Source organism: Hemibagrus wyckioides, linkage group LG12 (assembly GCF_019097595.1).
Source record: "Hemibagrus wyckioides isolate EC202008001 linkage group LG12, SWU_Hwy_1.0, whole genome shotgun sequence".
Classification (NCBI taxonomy): Eukaryota; Metazoa; Chordata; class Actinopteri; order Siluriformes; family Bagridae; genus Hemibagrus; species Hemibagrus wyckioides.
The window spans coordinates 4209828-4232821 of NC_080721.1; the positions used below are offsets into that span (position 1 = coordinate 4209828).

The 22994-nt window shown below is 38.4% G+C and overlaps 1 protein-coding gene across 4 annotated transcripts; it reads left to right on the forward strand.

Annotated features, from left to right (window-relative positions):
* The first annotated feature begins 7174 nt into the window (after positions 1–7174).
* On the forward strand, positions 7175–21548 carry zdhhc18b (zinc finger DHHC-type palmitoyltransferase 18b). 4 transcript variants are annotated; one of them, XR_009206249.1, is made up of 10 exons: positions 7241–7820; positions 8310–8470; positions 11048–11203; positions 12657–12794; positions 13465–13516; positions 13737–13839; positions 13973–14085; positions 15840–15936; positions 19505–19677; positions 19901–20035. XR_009206249.1 is itself a non-coding variant. In XM_058405167.1 (9 exons), exons 1-9 carry the CDS (start codon positions 7537–7539, stop codon positions 20153–20155), a joined length of 1359 nt encoding a protein of 452 aa, XP_058261150.1. In that variant the 5' UTR covers positions 7175–7536; the 3' UTR covers positions 20156–21548. The 4 variants fall into 4 exon arrangements, 3 of the variants coding, with proteins under 3 accessions (XP_058261150.1, XP_058261152.1, XP_058261151.1); XM_058405167.1 differs by lacking the exon at positions 19505–19677 and having other exon boundaries at positions 7175–7820; positions 19901–21548; XM_058405169.1 differs by lacking the exon at positions 19901–20035 and having other exon boundaries at positions 19505–19858.
* Positions 21549–22994: the final 1446 nt, after the last annotated feature.

Consider the following 22994-nt stretch of genomic DNA (forward strand, 5'->3'; position numbering starts at 1 on the left):
TCAGGGTCCTGTGCAGTCTGTTCTAAAATAAAAGGAAAACAACAAAATGGCCACTCCCTGTTTATTTGGTGAAAATGAACTAAAATATACCTTAACAATCCAATCACTTTTGAGCTGTAAATGTTCCATATCTGATAGATGCGTCTCCTGTAAGAGTGCAATAGTTACCTTTTCCTTCTTCAAGAATGTTAACATTTTTCTTCTTTTTACTACATTGCCCATGCTCGTCACGTTCCATGTCAATCCTTGTCAGGTTGGACATATCAGTGCAGTACAAAGTACTTAAATGCTGTAGGGGGACAGTTCACACACCTTCCACCAACACCTCCACTAACCAACCAGAAACACAGTAGTCAGAGAAGATCGCCTCAAAACTCCATATATAAGTCCATTCTTATAATACTAATATATATATGAATAGATATAAAATATGAATTAAATATAAAGAGTGGATAAGTACACTACCAGTCAAAAGTTTGGACACACCTTTTAATTCAATGTTTTTTGTTTAGGGATTTATTTTCTACATTCTAGAACAATACTGGAGATTTCAAAACTATGAAAACACACAGACTTAAGTAATCCATATGTAATGACAACAAAAAACAACAGTCAGTTGTTATTTTAAGACACAAAGGTCAGGTGTTCTGGAATAGTTCTTGCAACAGTATCGTCAAGTGCATTTGCAAAACCCATCAAGCACCATGATGAAACTGGTTCACATGAAGACCATCCCAGTAAAGCAAGACCAAAACTGACCTCTGCTGCAGAGGAGAAGTTCATTTAGAGTTACCAGCCTCAGAAATCACCAATTAACAGCACCTCAGATTAGAGCCGTTATGAAGGCTTTACAGGGCATAAGTAGCAGACATCTCAATATCAACTGTTCAAAGGACATTATTGTGTATTTGGCCGCCTTCAGCATTGCTTCGCAATGTAGAAAGAAATAAACATCAGGAAAGACCATGGAATTAGAAGGTGTGTCCAGACTTTTGACTAGTAGTATATATGAATGGCAATTGACAAGAACAAACCTTTGTGCAGGTCTGGCATAACAGTCACAAAATATACAGCCAAAAGGCCATGTCCTTACAAACACAAATTCCACCAAATAACTCTGCATTACCTTGAAAAAGCCATTTATACATGTTTGGGTTCAGTACAAAGAAGAAAAAGAAGAAGAAAAACTTAAGGCCATCTTGGCTGTGGCAAAGTAGGCAGCAAAACAAGCACAAAACTCTGAAGCCTCTAGAGGTTATTTTACTCGTCTGTTCAGTGCATGCACCAAACAATGGAACATCCAAGGCAGTTCCAAACAACAAAAAATGGAAAAAACAAAATACAAACAAACAAAATAAGGGAAGAACTCACACAAGACTTACACTCTTTCTCCCCTTACCAAGAAAAATGCCGACCACTAGTCTTAAAAACAACAACAAAAAAAAACACTCAGTGTTGTCCCCACCCCTTAAATTCAACTTCAACATTTAATAGCTTCAACTATTAAATCATCTTTAACATCATTCAAACATTCACAAACTCTATCTCCCATCATGAGAGCTAATGAGCATTTTTAAACATGCATCCAAGACAACATTCAAACATTCTCCATACTCTCAGTGAGTAAACTCCTCCCTTCCTATGGATGGAATAAATATGACTTCCTGAGCCGGCCCCTCCTACTAGGAAACTCCAGAGGGAAAGGAAAGGCAAAGAGAATCATTATTATCAAAAAAAAAAATCATCTTTCCATTCACCTTTTCTTATTTACAAAACAAAAACACCAAAATAAACATAAGTCATACTGGAATGTGCACCTTCCATGTGACTGAAAAAGAAGATAAATCATTGAATAAAGTGATCTTTAAAAAAGGCATTGTGGTATGGTTCTTTAACTTATATACACTCACTGTGTCACATTTCTCACTTTTACCCCCTCTGGATGGTATTAGTCAGGAAAACGAGATAGGCAATCTGCAATAAGATTTTTCTTACCTGGACAATGCTCAATAGTAAACTTATATGGTTGCAGAGCCAGGCACCAGTGCAGTATTCTAGAGTTATTATCCTGCATGGATTGCATCAATGCTCGATGGTCAGTTTGCAAGGTGAATTTGCTTCCAAGTAGATAATATCAGAGAGAATCCACTGCCCATTTAATAACAAGGGCTTCTATTTCAACAGTTGAATACCATCTCTCTCAAAGAGTTTTCTGCTTAACACCACTGGTCTCTCACTCCCGACTCTGATACTATAAGGCTTCTGAAGTGCTGACGATAAGTCTCCTCCATCACATTATACTTGGCCAATACTGCCGCCTTGATGTCATCATAGTCACCAGCTCTCTGTTCATCCATCCCAGCATATGCCTCTAGAGCCTTGCCCGTCAACAATGTGACCACTCGAGCAGCCCTCTTGTCCACTGGCCACCCCCAGGTTCTTGCAATGCGTGCAAAGTGAATAAAGAAACTCTCTATATCTTCCCCTTCTACAAATTCAGGAATTTGTGGTTCATGATACCATCAAAATGGGACAGCCTGGGCTTGACTGGTTGCTTGTACACTGTCCACTGGGTGAGCTGAAGGTGCAGGTAATATAATCTCCCCAATGGTTGTAAGAAAGTCCTTGGTGAAGGCAGGGGATGATGTGTGTGTTGACTTGCCTGTTCCTCAAATGCCCATTCACTCCTGGGTTTTAGAAGAATGGTGGCCTATAATTAAGCAATTCTTCAAACAACAATTTTTCCTTTCTTTGCTGTTGCTGCATAAATTGTCTCATTTCCATCCCAAAATCTTGTCCCAGCACATTATAGTCTGCTTCATTATCAGGGGTACTAACTTTTACAGTCTTGGGTCACACCACAGGTTCTGTCTCCACATTTTGCATATTCGTGACATGAGGAAATGATTCTGCAATGGCCTCCTCACCTGCAGCAGCGCCTAATTCCAAATTATCAGCATTAGCAACTTCCACCATATCCTCCTCCTCTGGAAACAGCACGGGGTGAGCTCTGGTGATTCGCTGAGGCCCAACATGCCCTTTAGCAGTCATCCTGATTCTTCCAGTTGTTCTTGTCTACTGCCTGTTGTTATCCCAAGGAGACAGTTTATCCCACTTCTGACACCATTTGTTGTAAGGCCATCTTGGCTGTGGCATAGTAGGCAGCAAAACAAGCACAAAACTCTGAAGCCTCTAGAGGTTGCTTTAATTGTCTGTTCAGGGCATGCACCTAACAATGGAACAGGGGCCATCTAATGCAGTTCCAAACAACAAAAAAAGGGAAAAAACAAAAATGTAGACAAACAAAACAAGGTAAGAACTCACACAAAAGACTTACACTCTCCGCTGTCCAAACAAAATGTTGGCCACTAGTCCAAAAAAAAAAACCAACCCTTAGTGTTATCCCCGCCCCTTAAATTCAAACGGCCCAATGACGACACTATATCAGTTAAAGTCTAATTAGCTTCAACTATTAAATGATCTTTAACATCATTCAAACATTGACATTAACATCATTTTAAATAAACTCTATTTCCCATCATGAGAGCTAATGAGCATTTTTAAACATGCATCCAAGATAACATTCAAACAACATTCTCCACACTCTCAATGAGTAAACTCCTCCCCTCCTATAGATGGAATAAATATGGCTTCCTGTTCATGGGCCAGCCCCTCCTACTAGGAAGCTAAAGAGGGAAAGGAAAGGCAAAGAGAATCATTATTATATAAAAAAAAATCATCTTTTCATTTACCTTTTCTTATTTACAAAACAAATACACCAAAATAACAAACATAAGTCATACTGGAATGTGCACCTTCCATGTGACTGAAAAAGAAGATGAAAAGAAATCAATGAATAAAGTGATCTTAAACAAGACATTGTGGTATGGTTCTTTAACTTACATACACTCACTATGTCACACTGGATTATTTAGAAAAAGAAAAACTACCCAGGAATAATCCTAAAGACTACAGAAAGTGGAACAGAGAACTTGGCTGAACAGTCCAGAAAGTTGGTGGCTGATTCCACACTATCAAATAAAATGATCTTTCTGTTATGTAAACAGCAGAGTCTAGATGGATACATGAAAACTCGGTAAACACCACGGTCCACCACTAATTTCGCCCACCACTCCGAACGCTTGCAGTTTCCACACAACCTCTGCTGGCAAATCTGGGAAGAAGCTTAATGTGGCATCTTTGAGTTACTGCCGTTTTTCTAGCTGCTCTCAAAACTGGCTCCATTGCCGGGAAACGTAGCACTACTCAGCGGTGCACTCAGCGTAGACTGAGATGAAAGGGGGGCTCTGTGCACTCTCTAGATCTCAGTGGCAGGGAAAGTTTTCAATGGTAGACTGCAAATTAGCTATTTGGTTGTTATGTGTGCTCCCTGTGTCTTGTAGTGTAGAAGTCCGCCGCTCACCTGTATTTAGCCGGGTATCAGTGTCGGTGACTCATGAGGTGAGAGCAGAAAATGTGTCCTTCAACACCATCTAAACGGGTACCAACAGCCTTAATTTCAGTCAGAATAAGTGAAGTGTTCCGCTGTAGGACAGCACTAGATTCTTCTTCTTCTCCATCATGTGCGGTGGGGTTTTTCTTTTTGTCTTTGTTTTTTTGTGATCTGGTCAAGGAAAATCCTTATACACTTCACTTTCCATTTCTTTTTCCGTTATTGAATCGCCACAAAATGTGCAAATAAATGGGGCATAATAAGGAAATAGGCCTCAATCCAAAGTTCATAAGCTCCAGGTTGGGCCTGAGTATAGGAATGCTAAGGGGCTTCCTGCCTCACCGAGTGCTTGTCTCTCTGTCTTCAGCCACAGTTTCCATGCCAGCCAGCCTGTGGCAAGGTGTGTATAGTTGGCACTCAGTGAAAGCCAATCAAATTGAAGCTTTTTTTTGCTGCTGTAGCTGGTCTGTTGGTCTAGAGTCCAGAGGTATGACTCCCTCTTTGGGTGCAAGAGGTCCTGGGTTTAAATCCTGGATGAGCTTGAATGTTTCCAATACAGCAATCCATTATTTATTCAGTGTGTCTGTCTGTGCACAAGTCATACTCTCAACAGAGATAATATTTACCAAAATCTGCATGTACTTTAGTTGGATACTGCTATTAATTTAACCTTAGTTTCAATTGTCAATAAAAAATATACAGCATTAGCGTGCTTATAGATAGATAGATAGATAGATAGATAGATAGATAGATAGATAGATAGATAGATAGATAGATAGATAGATAGATAGATAGATAGATACAAGTTTATTGTCATTGCAAAGTACATGTACATAGCAATGAAATGCTGTGTAGCATCTACCAGAAGTGCAAATAGTAGAAATTGTGCAAGTGAACAAATGCTGATAAATAAGTAAATATGTACATCAATAAATAAGGCTATATCAGTATGTGCATAAAGAGCTATATGCAAGTTGTATTCAGAGCTTATAAAGTGTAAAGAAAAGAGTAATTATATATTTGTGCAATATGGGTTCATTATGTACATTGTATGTACAATGCTCATATGGACGTGTATACGCCCATAATTCAAGCAGAATTGAACAGCCTACACTACATCATTTGCATTGAAGAACAATTGTACCTTTTAGAATTAAACAGTTTATTAAACAATTAATTCTGACACTTGACTGTGTTTAAACCCTGTAACAAGCTTCAGGGGAAAGTATGTCTCTGTGCTATGCACTTGTTTAAAATTGTGACTCTAACTTATAAAATATGATTTATAAGTAATATAAATTAGCAATAATTGTGAATGAGATACGATAAGCTCTCCATTAAATATGTAAGAAAAATAGACACAAGACAGTGGAAGTACTGGTGTTTATTTAATGCAAATAAATATGTGTGATAAACACTCTTCACAGTCGAGCTATGCAAAAATAAACAAAACATGTCCATGAACAGTGGCATTTCTGTGTGCATGAAAAGCCATTCAGAATATATCATTCTAAAAAAAAATAATAATTGCCTTTGTATTTATTCTGTAGAAAGTTGCTTCTGTGGAAACCAGAGAGGAACGAGGCAGCTGAAAAATGCCTCAAGCTAAATATATCCAAATACCAAGATAAATGAAGGGAAATCAATGTTATTAATACTTTGCTACACTTGAGACACACACCAATGTTTACAAGTGGGGATCTATTGGACTTGATCAATGATGATCAAATTGCTTTGATGCATTCAGATTATTGAAATTTTTTGATAGGAATTGTGTGAATCAAAGAATTGTGTGATTCTGTGGCTGCTTGTACCATACAAAACATAACACAATTCATTGGAACTGGTGTTACACAAAAGAGGAAGTTGTTGAGAAGGCCAGCAGGTGTCTATGTCAGCACAGATGTGTCACAACATGTTATATTAGATGAAGTAAAATTTTGTGTACTAACATCTGGTACAAAGCAGCACATCAGTAGCAATGGACATGTAGGGATATCGCCTTCTGATACTGAATGCTCATAAAGTGACATAACAATATTTCACAAAGAACCATAGAAAATACATTAAAGATGTAGAACAAGCACCTGGTGCCTGAGTCAAATGTGTCTCTGACCTTTTTAGTCATTATGGAACTTATGAGTTTTCTGCACTTGTAACTCACCTTCCGCTGTTTCGATGGTCCCACATGAGAACTCTAAAGACTTTCAATACAACAGTATTCCTTCTTTTTATCCGTGTTCTTGATAGAAATTATAGTGCTTTCTAAATATACGTAACAAATAAGTATGCGCTGCACATGTTTCTACAAGAATCAGTTAATAATGAATTACTTTATTTGTTTATATTCTGATAAAACTCAATTCCGTTTCTATTTCTTTCTCTCTTTTTTTTTTCAGAAACACTTCCAGATCTTTTCCTGGATATGCAAGTTTTGATATACAACTCATCTCGACAATTGCATGAATATACAAAGGACGTTATGACGTCACCTGACGACTTCAAGCGATTGTAATAACATGTATTAATTTTCCCCTGAAACGAAGTGGCAGCAATGCTCCTATCTGCAAATTTTCTCAAAAAATGTTTCTCATTATAACATGCTTCAGCTATTATCTCAATTCTTATTATTTTATTTTTATTGTTGTTTGTGTGTGTGTGCGCGCGTGTGTGTTAAGACGCAAGGCATTTTACGTTAACAAAAGCCGGCAGTCTTAATAAGGGTGAAGGAAACATTGTAGCAAACGATTCCGTCACCAGAGAGTGCAGTATGTTTACGCGCCCATACAGGAAGTCGATGAATGACGTCACTGCCTGGTATATCGGACTCGTTTGGTTTACCCGGCTGGTGTGTTACAGAGAAGCAATGGTTAATCCGTGGGTAGAGGACATGAAGACATGCTGAAAGCCGAGCTAGCTGAAATGCTGCAATCTTCTCTGACGTACGACGCGTAGACGTCAGTTTGGAGAAAAGTATTTCCGGTCACCTCACGCCAGTGATTATTATTCGGACACACCGTGTGAGTAGTGATTGAAGATTCAGGAAGTGTAAGTATTCATTTGGGGAGGGGAAAAAAAATCGGATGACAGTTCTCTCACACTACCAGGACGACATGAAAAGCTGTGAATATCAACAAATAGATCCTCATGCACTGGCTACACCAACACCTGGAAACACTACAGCTCCTTCGCGTCCTTGCCAAGAAAAGAAGTCCTTGCCCAGACGCCTTAAGAGGAAATGGGAAGTGTTTCCGGGAAAGAATCGATTTTACTGTGATGGTCGGATCATGGTGGCACGTCAAAGCGGTGTTCTTCCTCTCACCATGGGGCTCATCCTCGTCACCAGCGGCTTATTTTTCGTTTTTGAGTAAGTGTTTTTGATACTATACCTTTTGATACTGACTGCACATATCCCAGTGTCTACAGTTAGGATATGGATCTACTTTGCATACTTAGGCTTACGTGCAAGTTCCCTAAAATGTTTTGTATATTGTATTTTCTTTTTTTAAGACTCCCATTCCATTTTTCCTCTTCCGCTTTCTCCTTCTCTTTATACCTGAGACTCACAACAAGCATTTTAATGTGCAACTGATTCTGACATTATGTGGACATGGCAAACTTAAAACTACCACACCATGACCCACAGCTGCACAACAATACTCGACTTTTAAAATAAATAAAAATAATAATAATTTAATTATTTGTTACTCACTTTTGTATGTTCATTGTAGAGTCTAAATATAACAATTTTAGAAAACTTCTAGATCTTAAGGTGCTTACAGTAGATGTATCCTAGAGGTTTTATGCAGAAAGCAGTAAGACTAATGCCCTTATTTCACATCTGTTGTGTTTGTAGTTGTCCCTTTCTTGTCGAACACCTGACCGGATGCATCCCAGTGATTGCAGGAGTCCTTTTCGTGTTTGTGGTCATCTCTCTTCTTCAGACCAGCTTCTCAGACCCGGGTATTCTTCCTAGAGCGACACCTGAGGAGGCAGCCGACATCGAGAAACAGATTGGTAGGTGCACTTAGTCACTATCAGACCCCAAGACAAACAATTTGTACAGGGAAAATAAATTAATAAAATTAAAATGTGTGTGTATGTGTGTATATGTATGTATGTGTGTGTGTGTATATATATATATATATATATATATAACATCAGGTGATTACACAGAGTGAAACTCTTCCTGGTTTCACATACGTGGGGACATTTTAAAAATTATTTATTTTATTTTATTTTATTTTATTTAAAAAGCTCTTGTCACTGACACCTCTCAAACAGCAGTGACTGAGAAGGTGTGTGTGTTTGTGTGAAATACGGTTGTGGATCTAATTAATGCAAATAGGATAGATTTTTTTACTCGATTGTCTAACCTCTCACCCCCAAAATGGACTAAGGAATCAAAACAAAAAGTTAAACACATGTTGTCCAATGAAATTACAAAGCACAAAAAGGACAGACAAGACAACAGATTACTGTAGCTTTCGTTTGAACAAAAGGGTTTGAAGTTTATTTACAATGTTTATTTTAAACATCGAGAATGCGACTACAGATCTGTTTATAAATGTGTGTAAGAGTTGTGACATATGACGGTGCGTCTCTAAAAGATTTTCCACAGCTCATTTGAGAGATTTAGACCTTGCACTCAGGTAAAACTCTTCTGATAATTTGTTTTTAGTTTCTGAGAGTCACTTTTATTGCACTGTATAAAAAAAATGTAATCACCTTCCGGGCTAACTACAGTTTACTCACATGTGAACATTTACTCACATATTCACTTGCTCACTCCTTCACTTGCTCATTCAATTGTTCATTCCCTCAGTTACTTAGTGATGCTCCACATCCTCTTCATAGGTTACATTAGGGCAGTATTACACTGGGCAATATTTATTTTTTACCTGCTCTTTATTAAAAATTTTCAAAAAATATATATAATTGCCAAGAACCATGTGCTAACAAAAGGCCATTTCAGGTTTAGGGAGAGTAGAGAAGGGCAGAATAATATTAGTAGCTGTGCTGTTGGAACTGCACCAATCGCAAAAAAACATCAGCTGCATGACAGATGTTTAGATAATTCTACAGTAATACACAGTAATCAGTAAAAGAAAACACAGTACTTTCTGTAATCCTGTTACAGGCAGCTGTCTGATTGTCACTGTTGGTGTGACGAAGCAAGAGAGTGCAAAAATCTACTGCATTTTAATCATGGAGAGTTTTAAGGTTAATATAATATAATGTAGTGTCCAAAACCACCTGCACAAATGATTCCACATTCATATATGACTCGTCTCCTGTTTTACTGAGAAGACGTTCGCTCTTTTGCCATATTTTTGAATGATATCTCACAGCAGCATGCTCCAGTGTTAAATCGCAGAGCGCAAATAATATAATAGAATCAGAATAAATGTTGCTGGATGTGCAATATCTTGTTGGAACAGTAATATAGTTTATATATATTGCTAAAAGTTTTGGGACACCCCTCCAAATCATTAAATTCAGTTGTTGTTTTTCAGGGGTTGGGCTCGGCACCTTAGTTCCAGTGAAAGAAACTAATAATGCTTCAGCATTCCAAGACATTTTGGACAATTTCATGCTCCCACCTTTGTCCCTTCCTGTTCCAACATGACTGCACACCAGTGCACAAAGCAAGGTCCATAAAGCCATGAGTGAGTCCTGACCTCAACCCGATAGAACACCTTTGGGATGAATTAGAGGGGAGACTGTGAGCCAGACCAAAACTTAGACGTCGATCTTTACATGCACATGAATGTAATATGGAGTTGGCCCGCCCTTTGCAGCGATAACAGCTTCAACTCTTCTGGGAAGGCTTTCCACAGTGATTTGCCTTTGACTGGGAAACACTTATGCCATTGTTTAATGACAGACAGACAGACAGACAGTCAGTCAGTTAGTTTGCTGTATTACTTTCCAGCAGTGTTTTAGATTTACGGTATTCCTGGTATGTGATCTAGCAAACTGGTATCTATGAATTAATCTATGGAGAATTCATAGCCTTTTTGGACGTTGCTCTGGATAAGGACGTCTGCTAAACGCCATAAATGTAAAAAGGTGCATTAACTGGGTACTTGAAGCGCACTGCTTGTTCAAATCAGCATGAATGCACTACTCACACTATTTATTCTAGGAAATGGCATAGAACAGTACGTCTGCAATTTGGGACACACCTATAGTTTCAACATGAAAGTAGTTCACATAGTTTATTTTATTTCAGGCTGATCCAGTCAGAGAAAATAGACATGACTGCATTGTTATGCCTAGTTTCATAGGTTCTATTTTGTGGTGCAGGTTTTGCTGTTAATAATGGCTCTCGGAATTTTGTAGTTGTTTGTAAACAAGTCATTTGCTAAAGAAATGGTGTGTTAACTGATCGATATCTTATTTACGCATTGTTTTTGTGGTCTAAGAATTTTGCATGTTTCAAGACCATTATATGTTTTAATATGAAAGTCCATTTGCCTCTCATATAATTAACAAATTTATATAATTTTTTAAATTTGATATTTTTTCCATTAAAAACAGCTGTTCTATAACCTTGTGCTCCTTTGCTACAAACATGTTTTGTTTCTGTAGATAACCCCAACGGCTGTACCTCGTCCTATCGGCCCCCTCCTCGCACCAAGGAGATCGTTATCAACCAGCGGGTCGTTAAGCTAAAGTACTGCTTCACCTGCAAGATCTTCCGGCCGCCACGCACCTCCCATTGCAGCTTATGTGACAACTGTGTGGGTGAGTAGCAACAGGGATGACATTTCCTTTGCTCTTTGGCACTGGTGTCCTCTAGAAAAGCTTCGTATTCAAGCTTATGCCTTTGTGAGCTTTGCTATTTCCAAGAGTACTTTTCAGTCCTAAATGCAACACCCGTCTTAGGAAATAACTGTAAGCTGCACCACATGTTGTTACTTCTACCAGTGGTGGGGCAACCAGGTACTAAAACTGGATGCGAGAAAATTTCAAATGTCTTAAATTAGCCCACGTTGTATAATTTATATTTAAACATTTTTTAAAAATTCAGCGTATTCTGCTAAAGGCAGCAGCATCACATTACGTCTATTTGGCCTCATTTGTCTTCGAGTGGGAAACTAGTGAAAAATTGTTTGAGACAATGCTGCCTTTCTAAAATTCATACAGTAGACGCTAGAGTACATAGTGCATACTGTAGCGTATGTGATTTTTGATTTGGCTTATGTCTTTGCTTGTATTCTCACTTGTTCATCAATTGTAGTATTTAGCATAGCTAAGTAATTCTAGCTAGCAAGTAAGTTATAAACACTTTCCTGTGACTGCAGTCAGTCTGTAAATATGCATGTGACTGCTAAAAGAAAACTCACTAGAAAAACAGTAGATGACAAAGAGGTTAGACTGATGAGGTTGGCTAAACTATCACAGTGTGTCATGTTCATTTTGATTGTTGTTTTTTATTTATTTATTTATCTTTTAAACTGATTAAGTGATCAAAGTAAATCTGTAACTTCTTTGAAGGATATGTGGCATCACACTTTAAAGGTGCAATCGTCAAATTATGGAAGAACATGATAAAGAAAATTAAAGCTCATTAAGCCTTAGCATTAAGGCATAATACACTTAGCAGTGACTTAATACACACATTAAAAAATGTGTCACTGAAAAAATCTGTTTGTTTGTTGTTTGGCAGCATGTCAGTCAGTTTATAGACAGTATATAAGCCATGATAGATCTTTAGGGGCTTAGCTTCGAGATTATGTCCCGACTGCTTTGTGAACAAGTCCAAATCAGTATTATCTATATTAAGAGATATGATCCAAATGTCATTTTAATTTACACCTTTTTATGTTATTTATTTTATCTGGTGATAGTAACTCAGATTGACTAATTAGTTCTAACTGTCTGATTTTTAGCAGTAGGTCACAGGAGTGCTATCTTAACTTCAGAATATGATAATAAAATATAATATGGACATACCCATGTGTCTCTCTTTCACATGGGCAGTTGTGGCTTAGTGGTCATGCCCCAGCACCATTATTCTGCCACTCTTTGGCCCTTGAGCAAGGCCCTTAACCTTTACCAGGAGCTCTATATTATAGCTGACCTTGTGCTCTGACCCCAACTTTCTAACAAGCTATGATATGTGAAGAAAAGAATTTGACTGTGCTGTAATGTTTGTGACAAATAAAGCCTTGTTTTTCTTCATCATCTTCTTCAGAGCGGTTTGACCACCATTGCCCCTGGGTAGGAAATTGCGTGGGAAAGCGCAACTATCGCTTCTTCTACATGTTCATCGTCTCACTGTCCTTTCACACCGCCTTCATCTTCGGCTGTGTGACCACACACCTGGCTCTAAGTACGTACGATCACATCTACACCTCAGACTGAATCTCATAGGCGAACATTTAGTTGCCTCCTTCTAAGCGCTACTCTGCTGTGTTCGTTAGATTTTGTCCATTAGTGTATTATTGTGCAAGCATGACCTTCAGACTTTCAGCCACCTTTCTGGCTCAACATTGGCATGACACCATATCATTGCTACACGCCCTCCACTGGCTTCTGTAGCTTCGGGCATCAGATTTAATACACATTTACCTCAAAAAGTCAAACCTTGCACTGCACCATGGTTCCTCAGTTCCTCCAGCACCGCTTGACTAGTTCCATCATCTCTCAGGGGACAAGTGTGGTGGAATGAACTTCCACTAGATGTTTGAACAGTTGAGATATACCTCTGAAACTGGGTTGATTGAAAGAACTTATGAAGGGATGCATAGATGTATTAGATAATAGTTGATCTCAATTGCATGGAAAACCATCTCTACCCTTTAATTCCATTAAGTTTTTCCTCACATCGGAGAAAATTTATCTAGACCAAAAGCAGGCTTCTTCTTAATGTGTAACTTCTGGTTAGTCTTAAGCTGAGCCAGCGAAACAGCTTACAACTAGATATTGCTGTCTGTCATTGTTAATTAAGTAAGAACCTAATTAAAATCTTATATAATGATTAAATGTAACTGTTTTTACAGGGTCACAGGGAGGAAACGGCTTGGTGTTTGCACTCCAGGCGAGTCCTGCCAGATATCCTTTTGGCTTTCAACTACATTCTGCTACAGTCTCCTGTCTGGAGCCATATGTCTTAAATAATTGATGATTCTCTCATTATGACTGCCCTTTGGTGCAATTACTGTGCTTCTATTTTTACCCTACTACTAATTAAGCATGTAAAAGGGCATGTGTATAAACTTGATGTAATCTATTTGTGACTTCAGTCTTTGAGTTCTCCTTTACTCTTCTCCACTGCTTTAGAGCTGGTGGTTTGTTTCTTTTCAGTTTGGTCTATTTTAGGCCTCTCAGGTTTCCACACTTACCTGGTTGCTGCTAATCTCACCACAAACGAGGACGTGAGTGTTGTACATTACGATAAAAATCAAAAACTATGTACTGGAAATGTTATGTTCTGTAATTGAGTGTAGTATTAATAGACATTACGTCCTATAATGGTGGTGATTCAATTCTTTTTCCTCACGCTTCCAGATTAAAGGTTCCTGGTCAGGGAAGAGTGAGAATGAGGAAACTGGGAATCCTTATAGTTATAACAACATTTTTAAAAACTGCTGCTCAGTGCTGTGTGGGCCAATGCCTCCCAGGTGAGTGAGCTCGATTAACTGAATTGGGCAATTATGACGATATGAAGTTAGAATTGCACAAGGTAAAAGTAAACATATAATACATTGTCAACACTGCAATATGAGTGAATTATGTTTCAATGCTTTATACAAGTATGTATATATTATTACAAGTTTTAATACTTTTGATGAACACTAAGTTACACTAAGCCTATGCGTTCTATGTGTTGCCTCAAAGCAAATCAAACTGCTCTTGCAAATTTGACCGAAAGGGTTGGAAAGTTACACAATATGTGCAAAGGTTTGTGGACACCAGACCATCACACTCGTATGTTGGCCTTCTACAAACTGTTTCCATGAAGTTGGAAGCACAAAGTTGTATAGGATGTCTATGTATACTGTTGCAAATAACAGTGGAAGACAAGAAGTCTCCTGCACAGAGCACTATTGAAAACCTTTGGGATAAACTGGAACACCGACTGCACCCAAGACCTCCTCACATCACAATATCAGTGTCTGATCACATAGAATAAGAATAAATCTGTAATGGGATATTCAAGCACATATGGGTGTTAGAGTCAGGTGTCCACAAACCTGTCTATATAGTGTATATCATGCTCTCAGCTATTTGAAACAGTGAGAGTTAGGAAAAGTTTGCTTACCTTATTGATGAAGACAGACAGCCAAGCAGATGTTGCAAAAAGTTATAAATTCCACCGATGCAAATCAGCCACTATGAGCAACATGGCATGAAATTCAGCTACATAAAGTGTCGTGACCATGACTTTAGATTTGTAGCCTCCATAACCTAAATAATGAACTGAAACTATTTAAAGCCTTTGTCATAGATAGATACATACATACATGCATAGATACTTAGGTACTTAGATACTTACTTCATTCATCCCAAAGGGAAATTCACAGCAGTATCCACAAACACAGGTAATAGATAAAATAGGAAGGAATATAACAAAAATACTAAAAAACCCAAATTAGGGTACAAAAATATTTTAAAAAATATATCAAATAACAAAATATTACACAATTTAACAAAATATAGCAGAAAAATACTAAATACAGAGATTTAAGGAATAAATATGGAGAATTAGGTGAAAAACAAGATAAGTAATGTGCAAAACAAGTGTTTAAAGTTACAGACCTAGTTGATGTGCAAAAACTGTTAATGTGCAAAAACTGCGTGTTTATGAGTCCTGTGCAAATCTCAGTTTATTGAGAGTTCTGTATAAACCGGAGTTGTTGTGTGTAGTGTGTGGTTTGTTGTACAGTCCAGGACAGAGAAGAGTAGTGTCAGCACTGACTTCTCCCACCCCGTGTTGAATTAAAGAGTCATCTTTTATTAAATAAGAATTTATTATTAGAAGATTTTAAAAATTATATATCCATAACCACATTTTAATTGAAACTTTAAAATCTGCAAAAGTCCTGTTTTCTGCCTGATCTGAATCTTGTTGAAGGGTCTCGTACTGATTGACTGCACCTTCTCGCCTCATGAAGTTATCAAGTGTTAAACATTGCATTGTATATCGTTATCAGTATTTTGTAGTATTTTGTTACCACACTTAATATCATCAACGTTTTGTTATTGTTAGAACCGTCTGACATACCATTTGAAAACAGCAGGGTGTCAGAATCTAAGGTATCAGAAAGTAAGGTATTTGTGTAGAATATGGTGTCACTCTCTTCTTAATGATTTTACAAGCCACACCTTTGTGTAACAATTGAAACACATCCCACTCTTTCTTTTCTTGTCCCAGTTTGATAGATAGAAGAGGCTTAGTGCCGCAGGAGGACGTTGTCCAAGCAGGTCCCACAGAGCTCGGGTTTCCTACAGCAAAGAACGACATCAACATGGTAGGACGTGTGTCTGTATCAGGTCATGCTCCTCTCCCCATACCTTCTACCCTAACCTCTCAGTTATCTCCCCTTCACATTCAGAGCCACTCTACAGCCTGACTGATCACATGCCTGCCCCAAACCGAGCATCTCCACCTTCCCTGGACCAACCATAGGAGTCGACTTTTTGTTTCGTATGTTGCCTTTTCGGCATGTGAAACGCTGCTCCTATTAAATATTAATATCAATCTCTCTGCGACTGCTTAGAGGCAGCACACAAGGTTCATACTGGTTGTACTCTCCTCCTGTTTAATTTGAGGAACTTCAGCCTTTGAGCTGCTTGCTCGACTCCACGTGACTCAGTGTTGCTGCAAGTACTTGAGAACTCTTAAATGCATTTTTTTTTAAGGGAAAGAGGAAATGAAACCTGTCACTGTTTGCAAAGTTATTTTATATCTTGTGATCTGACTGCTTATTATAGGTTGGGTTGCGTTGATTACTGTAAAGGGAGTACTGTAGGTGCGGAACAGCTGTTACCGATAGTGTTGCACAAAGCTGGATAAAAAGAGCTAGTAGACACTGTAATTCATACTGTTTTTATATCAGAACATTTGTTTACGTCTTAGCTCAGGGTTTTTTTGTTGGACAATCTGTGGATTTTGTGGTAGGTTGTATCACTAGATGCTGCTTCTTTTTTGGGTTTGTCAGTCACTGTCAATATAAACATATATAAAGTGCAGTATTATTCAGCACTTCACCTCACAAGTCACACTGTTTACAATTTACAAGCATTAAGTCAGTAGTCCTGTAACGTTTGTTTTTATTTTTCTTTCCCAAACTGGTCTGTTTTTTTTCTTAAAAAAACAAAACAAAACAGAATTAGTGCACTATTGAAATACTGCCTTGGCAACAAGTCAGGCTGTACTTGACTATATATAGCTTCATTTCTTTGTTTGCACTTGTCTTCTTCGTCTTCTTCTTCATCTTCTTCTTCTTCGTCTTCTTCTTCTTCTTCTTCTGCTTCACCACACAGGGCAGAGTAGCCATTTTAATGCTAATGCTAATAAGAATCAGAATTGGCTTTGTTTGATCAAGTGTGTTTAAGTGGAGAGACGATGTCTTGCTCTTGATGTCTTTGGAACCCACCTAAGACGCCTTATGTACTATGATTGTGCTAGAAAGGGAAAATCTGCTTATATCAGGTTATTTGCATCTAGAGAATCTAGATTTAGTACTGTTTTTTGGAGAATGATGCTATGTGATTTGCTGCAAAACAACGGATATCCAGCGTGTTTGTAAAATATTTTGTACGTCCATATCTATTTATCTAATGGTTCATGCTGTTTGTATGTGTCTTTTTAAAATCTATATTTTACAAATGTTAAATAAACTGTCACTGAAAAACATATATTTGAAAGTGTGCATGCAGATTTTGTTTGTTTTATTTTAGTTTCGGTATAGAGGTTTATTAAAAAATTTAGTCTCCTTTACTTTTAGTAATATAGTCATGACTATGGCCATATGTTTAGGAGGATGATTGTCTGGACTTTGCACTGACCTGTGCCAGTTGATGAATTAGGATGAATTGGGATCAGCAGTGGGATGGGGAGGTCAGTAAGACGCAGGCAACAGCTTCGGTTCACTAGTTAAGCCGGCATGGCTGGGCTCTGCATGCTGCCTGGCTGAACACAGTGAGCAGCAGTTTCTAAACCACATGGCTGATCATCACGTTGACCAATCTTAACAGGTCATGCCATCAGATCTCCCTCAGCACTACCTACTCTTGTTCTCCAATTTGTTTACCATTTGTTTGGCTGCTCAGTGAAATCTTGAGCAAAAATGTGTGTGTGTGTGTATATATATATATATATATATATATATACCTACACACGCAAGGTGAGCAGGCCGGAGGTGATGGTAGTAAAGAAAAACTCTGAGAGGATACGAGGAAGAAACCTTCTCATTCATATATATATATACACTATATTGCCAAAAGTATTCGCTCACCTGCCTTGACTCGCATATGAACTTAAGTGACATCCCATTCCTAATCCATAGGGTTCAATATGACGTCAGTCCACCCTTTGCAGCTATAACAGCTTCAACTCTTCTGGGAAGGCTGTCCACAAGGTTTAGGAGTGTGTTTATGGGAATTTTTGACCATTCTTCCAGCAGTGCATTTGTGAGGTCACACACTGATGTTGGACGAGAAGGCCTGGCTCTCAGTCTCCGCTCTAATTCATCCCAAAGGTGTTCTATCGGGTTGAGGTCAGGACTCTGTGCAGGCCAGTCAAGTTCATCCACACCAGACTCTGTCATCAATGTCTTTATGGACCTTGCTTTGTGCACTGGTGCACAGTCATGTTGGAAGAGGAAGGGGCCAGCTCCAAACTGTTCCCACAAAGTTGGGAGCATGGAATTGTCCAAAATGTCTTGGTATGCTGAAGCATTCAGAGTTCCTTTCACTGGAACTAAGGGGCCAAGCCCAGCTCCTGAAAAACAACCCCACACCATAATCCCCCCTCCACCAAACTTTACACTTGGCACAATGCAGTCAGACAAGTACCGTTCTCCTGGCAACCGCCAAACCCAGACTCGTCCATCAGATTGCCAGATGGAGAAGCGCGATTCGTCACTCCAGAGAACGCGTCTCCACTGCTCTAGAGTCCAGTGGCGGCGTGCTTTACACCACTGCATCCGACGCTTTGCATTGCACTTGGTGATGTATGGCTTGGATGCAGCTGCTCGGCCATGGAAACCCATTCCATGAAGCTCTCTGCGCACTGTTCTTGAGCTAATCTGAAGGCCACATGAAGTTTGGAGGTCTGTAGCGATCTGTGTGACTCTGCAGAAAGTTGGCGACCTCTTCGCACTATGCGCCTCAGCATCCGCTGATCCCGCTCCGTCAGTTTACGTGGCCTACCACTTCGTGGCTGAGTTGCTGTCGTTCCCAAACACTTCCACGTTCTTATAATAAGCTGACAGTTGACTGTGGAATATTTAGGAGCGAGGAAATTTCACGACTGGATTTGTTGCACAGGTGGCATCCTATCACAGTTCCACGCTGGAATTCACTGAGCTCCTGAGAGCGACCCATTGTTTCACAAATGTTTGTAAAAACAGTCTGCATACCTAGATGCTTGATTTTATACACCTGTGGCCATGGAAGTGATTGGAACACCTGATTCTGATTATTTGGATGGGTGAGTGAATACTTTTGGCAATATAGTGTATATATATATCACACATATACATATATGTGTGTGTGTATATATATATATATATATATATATATATATATATATATATATATATATATATATATATATGTATGTATATGTGTGTGTATATATATATATATATATATATATATAATGTATATGTGTGTATATATAATATAATTTATATATTGAACCAAACTCGATATATCAATTTCAAGCTGCTTCTTCTTTATTTTTGCTATAAAAAGAGCATCAAATTCATTAATACTCTTTATTTGAAAGTAACATAATTTTAATGGACAGTCCTTTTTTGATGTATTTTATTTTAACATTGCAGGCTTCTGTCTCATTCTCTACTCATTCAGTGACTCAGAGACTCAGTGACTTAATGCCAGTGCCAGGGAGGCAAAAAGTGCTGATGTCATGATGAAATGGCAAGTTCACAGAGCTGCTTCATGTGTCATAGTATATAGAACGAACTTGCCTGAAACCTTTTCCTCCGTATCAGTCATCACCTGCATGAGTTCTCTCCAATTTTGTAAGTCTTGATGCCTGCTATGTTTGTGCAACTTTTTGCTACAGGTTCCCTTAATTGCTTATACTTTAATGTCTCTTTTGTTTAAGGGCTTCTTTTTTTCTCTTTCTAATTGTTCTTTTTCTTTCTCCACAAATTCACCTCTAACCTTTAATCAGTTTCATTAATTGTCGCTTCTTTTCTGATTTCCTACTTCCTTTGCATTTCTTCTTTATCCTTCTGTCAGGATGCTAAAGGCATGCTGGATACAGCGATATGCTCTCACCAGTCCAGCCCCTGTCCTCAAAGCAAGTCCCAGACCTTGGCCACTCTACCTACCATCACTCCTGCCTCTTCTCCTGCTCCTGTGCAGCCCATGGCCTCAAAGGTCCGGAAGACGCCGTCCCACAGACATCATCACAAGGGAAAGCGGACCAGCTCACAATCTCTCAACCAAATCTACATTTCCAGTTCCAGCAGCAGGACCCAAGCACATGTGTAGCTTGAGACAAATGAAAGACCCAAGATTCAAAGTACACTTCACAGCATGGATCACCTGCTTAAAGACTACTAGAAAGGAAACTGACAATTCCTTACAGAGCCATGAAACTCACTTGATCTGTCGGCTCAGTGGAGTGTTTGAACATTAGTGACAATTAAAAACACACACAGCCCTTCTGAAGGCTGTTAGAAAACCTGCAGGTCAGATGTTTTCATGTAGATTGCCAAATTTAAGTAAAGGGCTGCTCTGTGATAAGAGAATAATGAAACGTCTGAATATGTAGATATCATCATCTACTTGAAATATTCAGGCTCATTTATCACTATCTTATCTGATTTTTCCTGTGGTCTTTATTGATAGGGAAATAGGGAATAACATCTGAAGGTCACACAAGCAAGTGGTTCAAGATGTTCAAATCAAGAGAACGCTCATGCAAAGCTACTGGGAATATGGACACAGCATAAACTGGGTGTAATGTTTGAGGCTAATGATTTAGCTAGCTAGCACACATCTATTCAGTATCTCACGCAAACAATCTACAGACTGAACACAACTTTTACCTCAGATGCGCTCACAAATCACGACTGCTAAACAAACTGGATGCTAAATCACAACTGCTAAACAAATACCATGGATGCTGCAATGTTGAGAAACATCAGCACTATGACAACTGTTCACAAGCAGTGGACCACACACGACATATTCTATCAGATCTGCTGTTTGAGGTCATTAGTTTTGTGCCACAAAAACAGCAACTTTGCACTATGCAATTGGGAAGTTGGTTTAAACAGCAATAATTTAAGATGAGTTTATTTATTGTGTATGTTGAATGAACTCTGGGATCCATTTATCTGGCCTTCAAGGCCACATTTTTGTGCGTTAAGACCAGCCTTCTTTATGCAAATGACTGTGCATGCTGGAAAAAAGATTGCTTGCACTTTGTTGCCTATCATGGCTTTAAAAAAAGTGTCATAACAAATAGCTGTAGTGTCCTTTATTCACTAATCACTATGTAATCACACAATGGATCTGAATGTTACTTAGAGGGGTTTTTTTAGGGACAGGACTGATACAGTGGTACATCCAGGTGAAATAAGCTGTATTGTAGTGTGAAACAGGTCATGTGATTTCCCATTATCTTCTTTATCTCATTTTACAGCTGTTGGTCTTGTTTAAGCCAGCCATCATGGCTTCTTGGTGTTTTCAGGTGACAAAAATATATTTCTAGCACTTGGAACTGTATGGATAAGAAAATAAGTTGTGGGTGAAATGCTATTATCCAGGTATGGTTCATTATTATGCAATTTTAGTAAGGAAAATATGAGTACAGAACGTTCATGTTTGCCTGCTATTCTTTAACTTTGCAATATTTGCACAAATAAATCGAAAATTCACTGGACAAACACGTTTGGTGTGAAGGTCTTGTGTGTAGCAGTGTAACCTTAGTATATCAGACCTCATTAATGTGCCATTTATGTTGTGTATGGTGTACTAGATATCTCAAATAATTTCAATAAACTTAAAGCTACAGTCAGGGAATTGATGATGATGGAACGGATGTGATGCCTGGCAGCAAAGTTTGTGGCCCATGTTTTAAAACCTGCCCATTTCTTTTTGACTATATTGTTTTAAATAGAAAAATATTTTGCACAAGAACTGCAGCATAAATTTTTAATGAGACACTATTACATCTAGTTTTAATGAGGTTATGTTAATGCAAGTTACACATGGGCTAATAAACAGTGGTTATGAATATAATTGTGCTCTATAAACAATAATGAACAGCAATGAATTTGTAAATGGAGAAAACATGCTTGTGTATGTGCATGTGCTCAAAATACTTACATAAAAAATTGTTTGCTAACTAATTAGACATTGTAATTGTCAAAAATGGAAGAAAATGGTACAGCAGGTAATGCTAGTAGTGTTAGTTTGCCACTAGATGGCAATAATTACAGCCAAATCGCTTTCAATTGTTTATAGGAAGAGAAAATGGCTGTCTTGTGTTCTTTCCAATTATAAATATTTGACATTTTATGCATCTGAACACAAGTGCAAGAACGTTTATTTGTCTGTAATGAACGCTTCATAGGTCTGAACCAGTCTTGATATTTTCTTTTCAAATTTTATAGTGATATTGTTTATGTGTAGTATAGAATATAGTGATGGCTTGTGCAATGAAAACACCACGTGCTAATGTGTGACTCGACTTTTTCCACACATATTAGTACTGTTTCATCAACTAGTGTTATATACATTCATTTATTCATATTCAGTAAATGTTTTATCCTCCTGATTGAAGTGGATCTGGAGCCTATACCAGGAACACTGAGGCAGTAGTACACCCTGGATGGGATGTCAATCCATCACAGGGCACCACAGGAGATGTGTGGGAAGATTATTTAGAAAATCCAAAACAGAATCCAAAATCAGATTCATAATATTGGTGAAAGTTTATACAGAAATTCAGGAATAAATTAGACCGGGAATTATGGAAGTACCAAAATGCACAATCACAAAGGTCTTAGACCTTACATAGAGTGTTAAAGCTGGCAAGACTCACATTACTTAAATATTTGAACTGACTGGTCTATATGCAGGAAGTGTGTTATTGATGGGTGATGAGCCAGGATTTAGTATTCTTGGGGCCTGGATTTAGTATTCTAGAGAGGGGAACCTCTGGAATTTTCAGGGTGGATGGGACAAAACCCCCAACCCTACCAACTGGCAGCTCCTGAAGTCGACCCACTCTCTGTCTGTAATGACCCATGAATTGCCTAAGATACCCTTAGTAGCAACCCAAGATGTTTTCTCAGTACGGTACCCCTCCCAGTCCAAG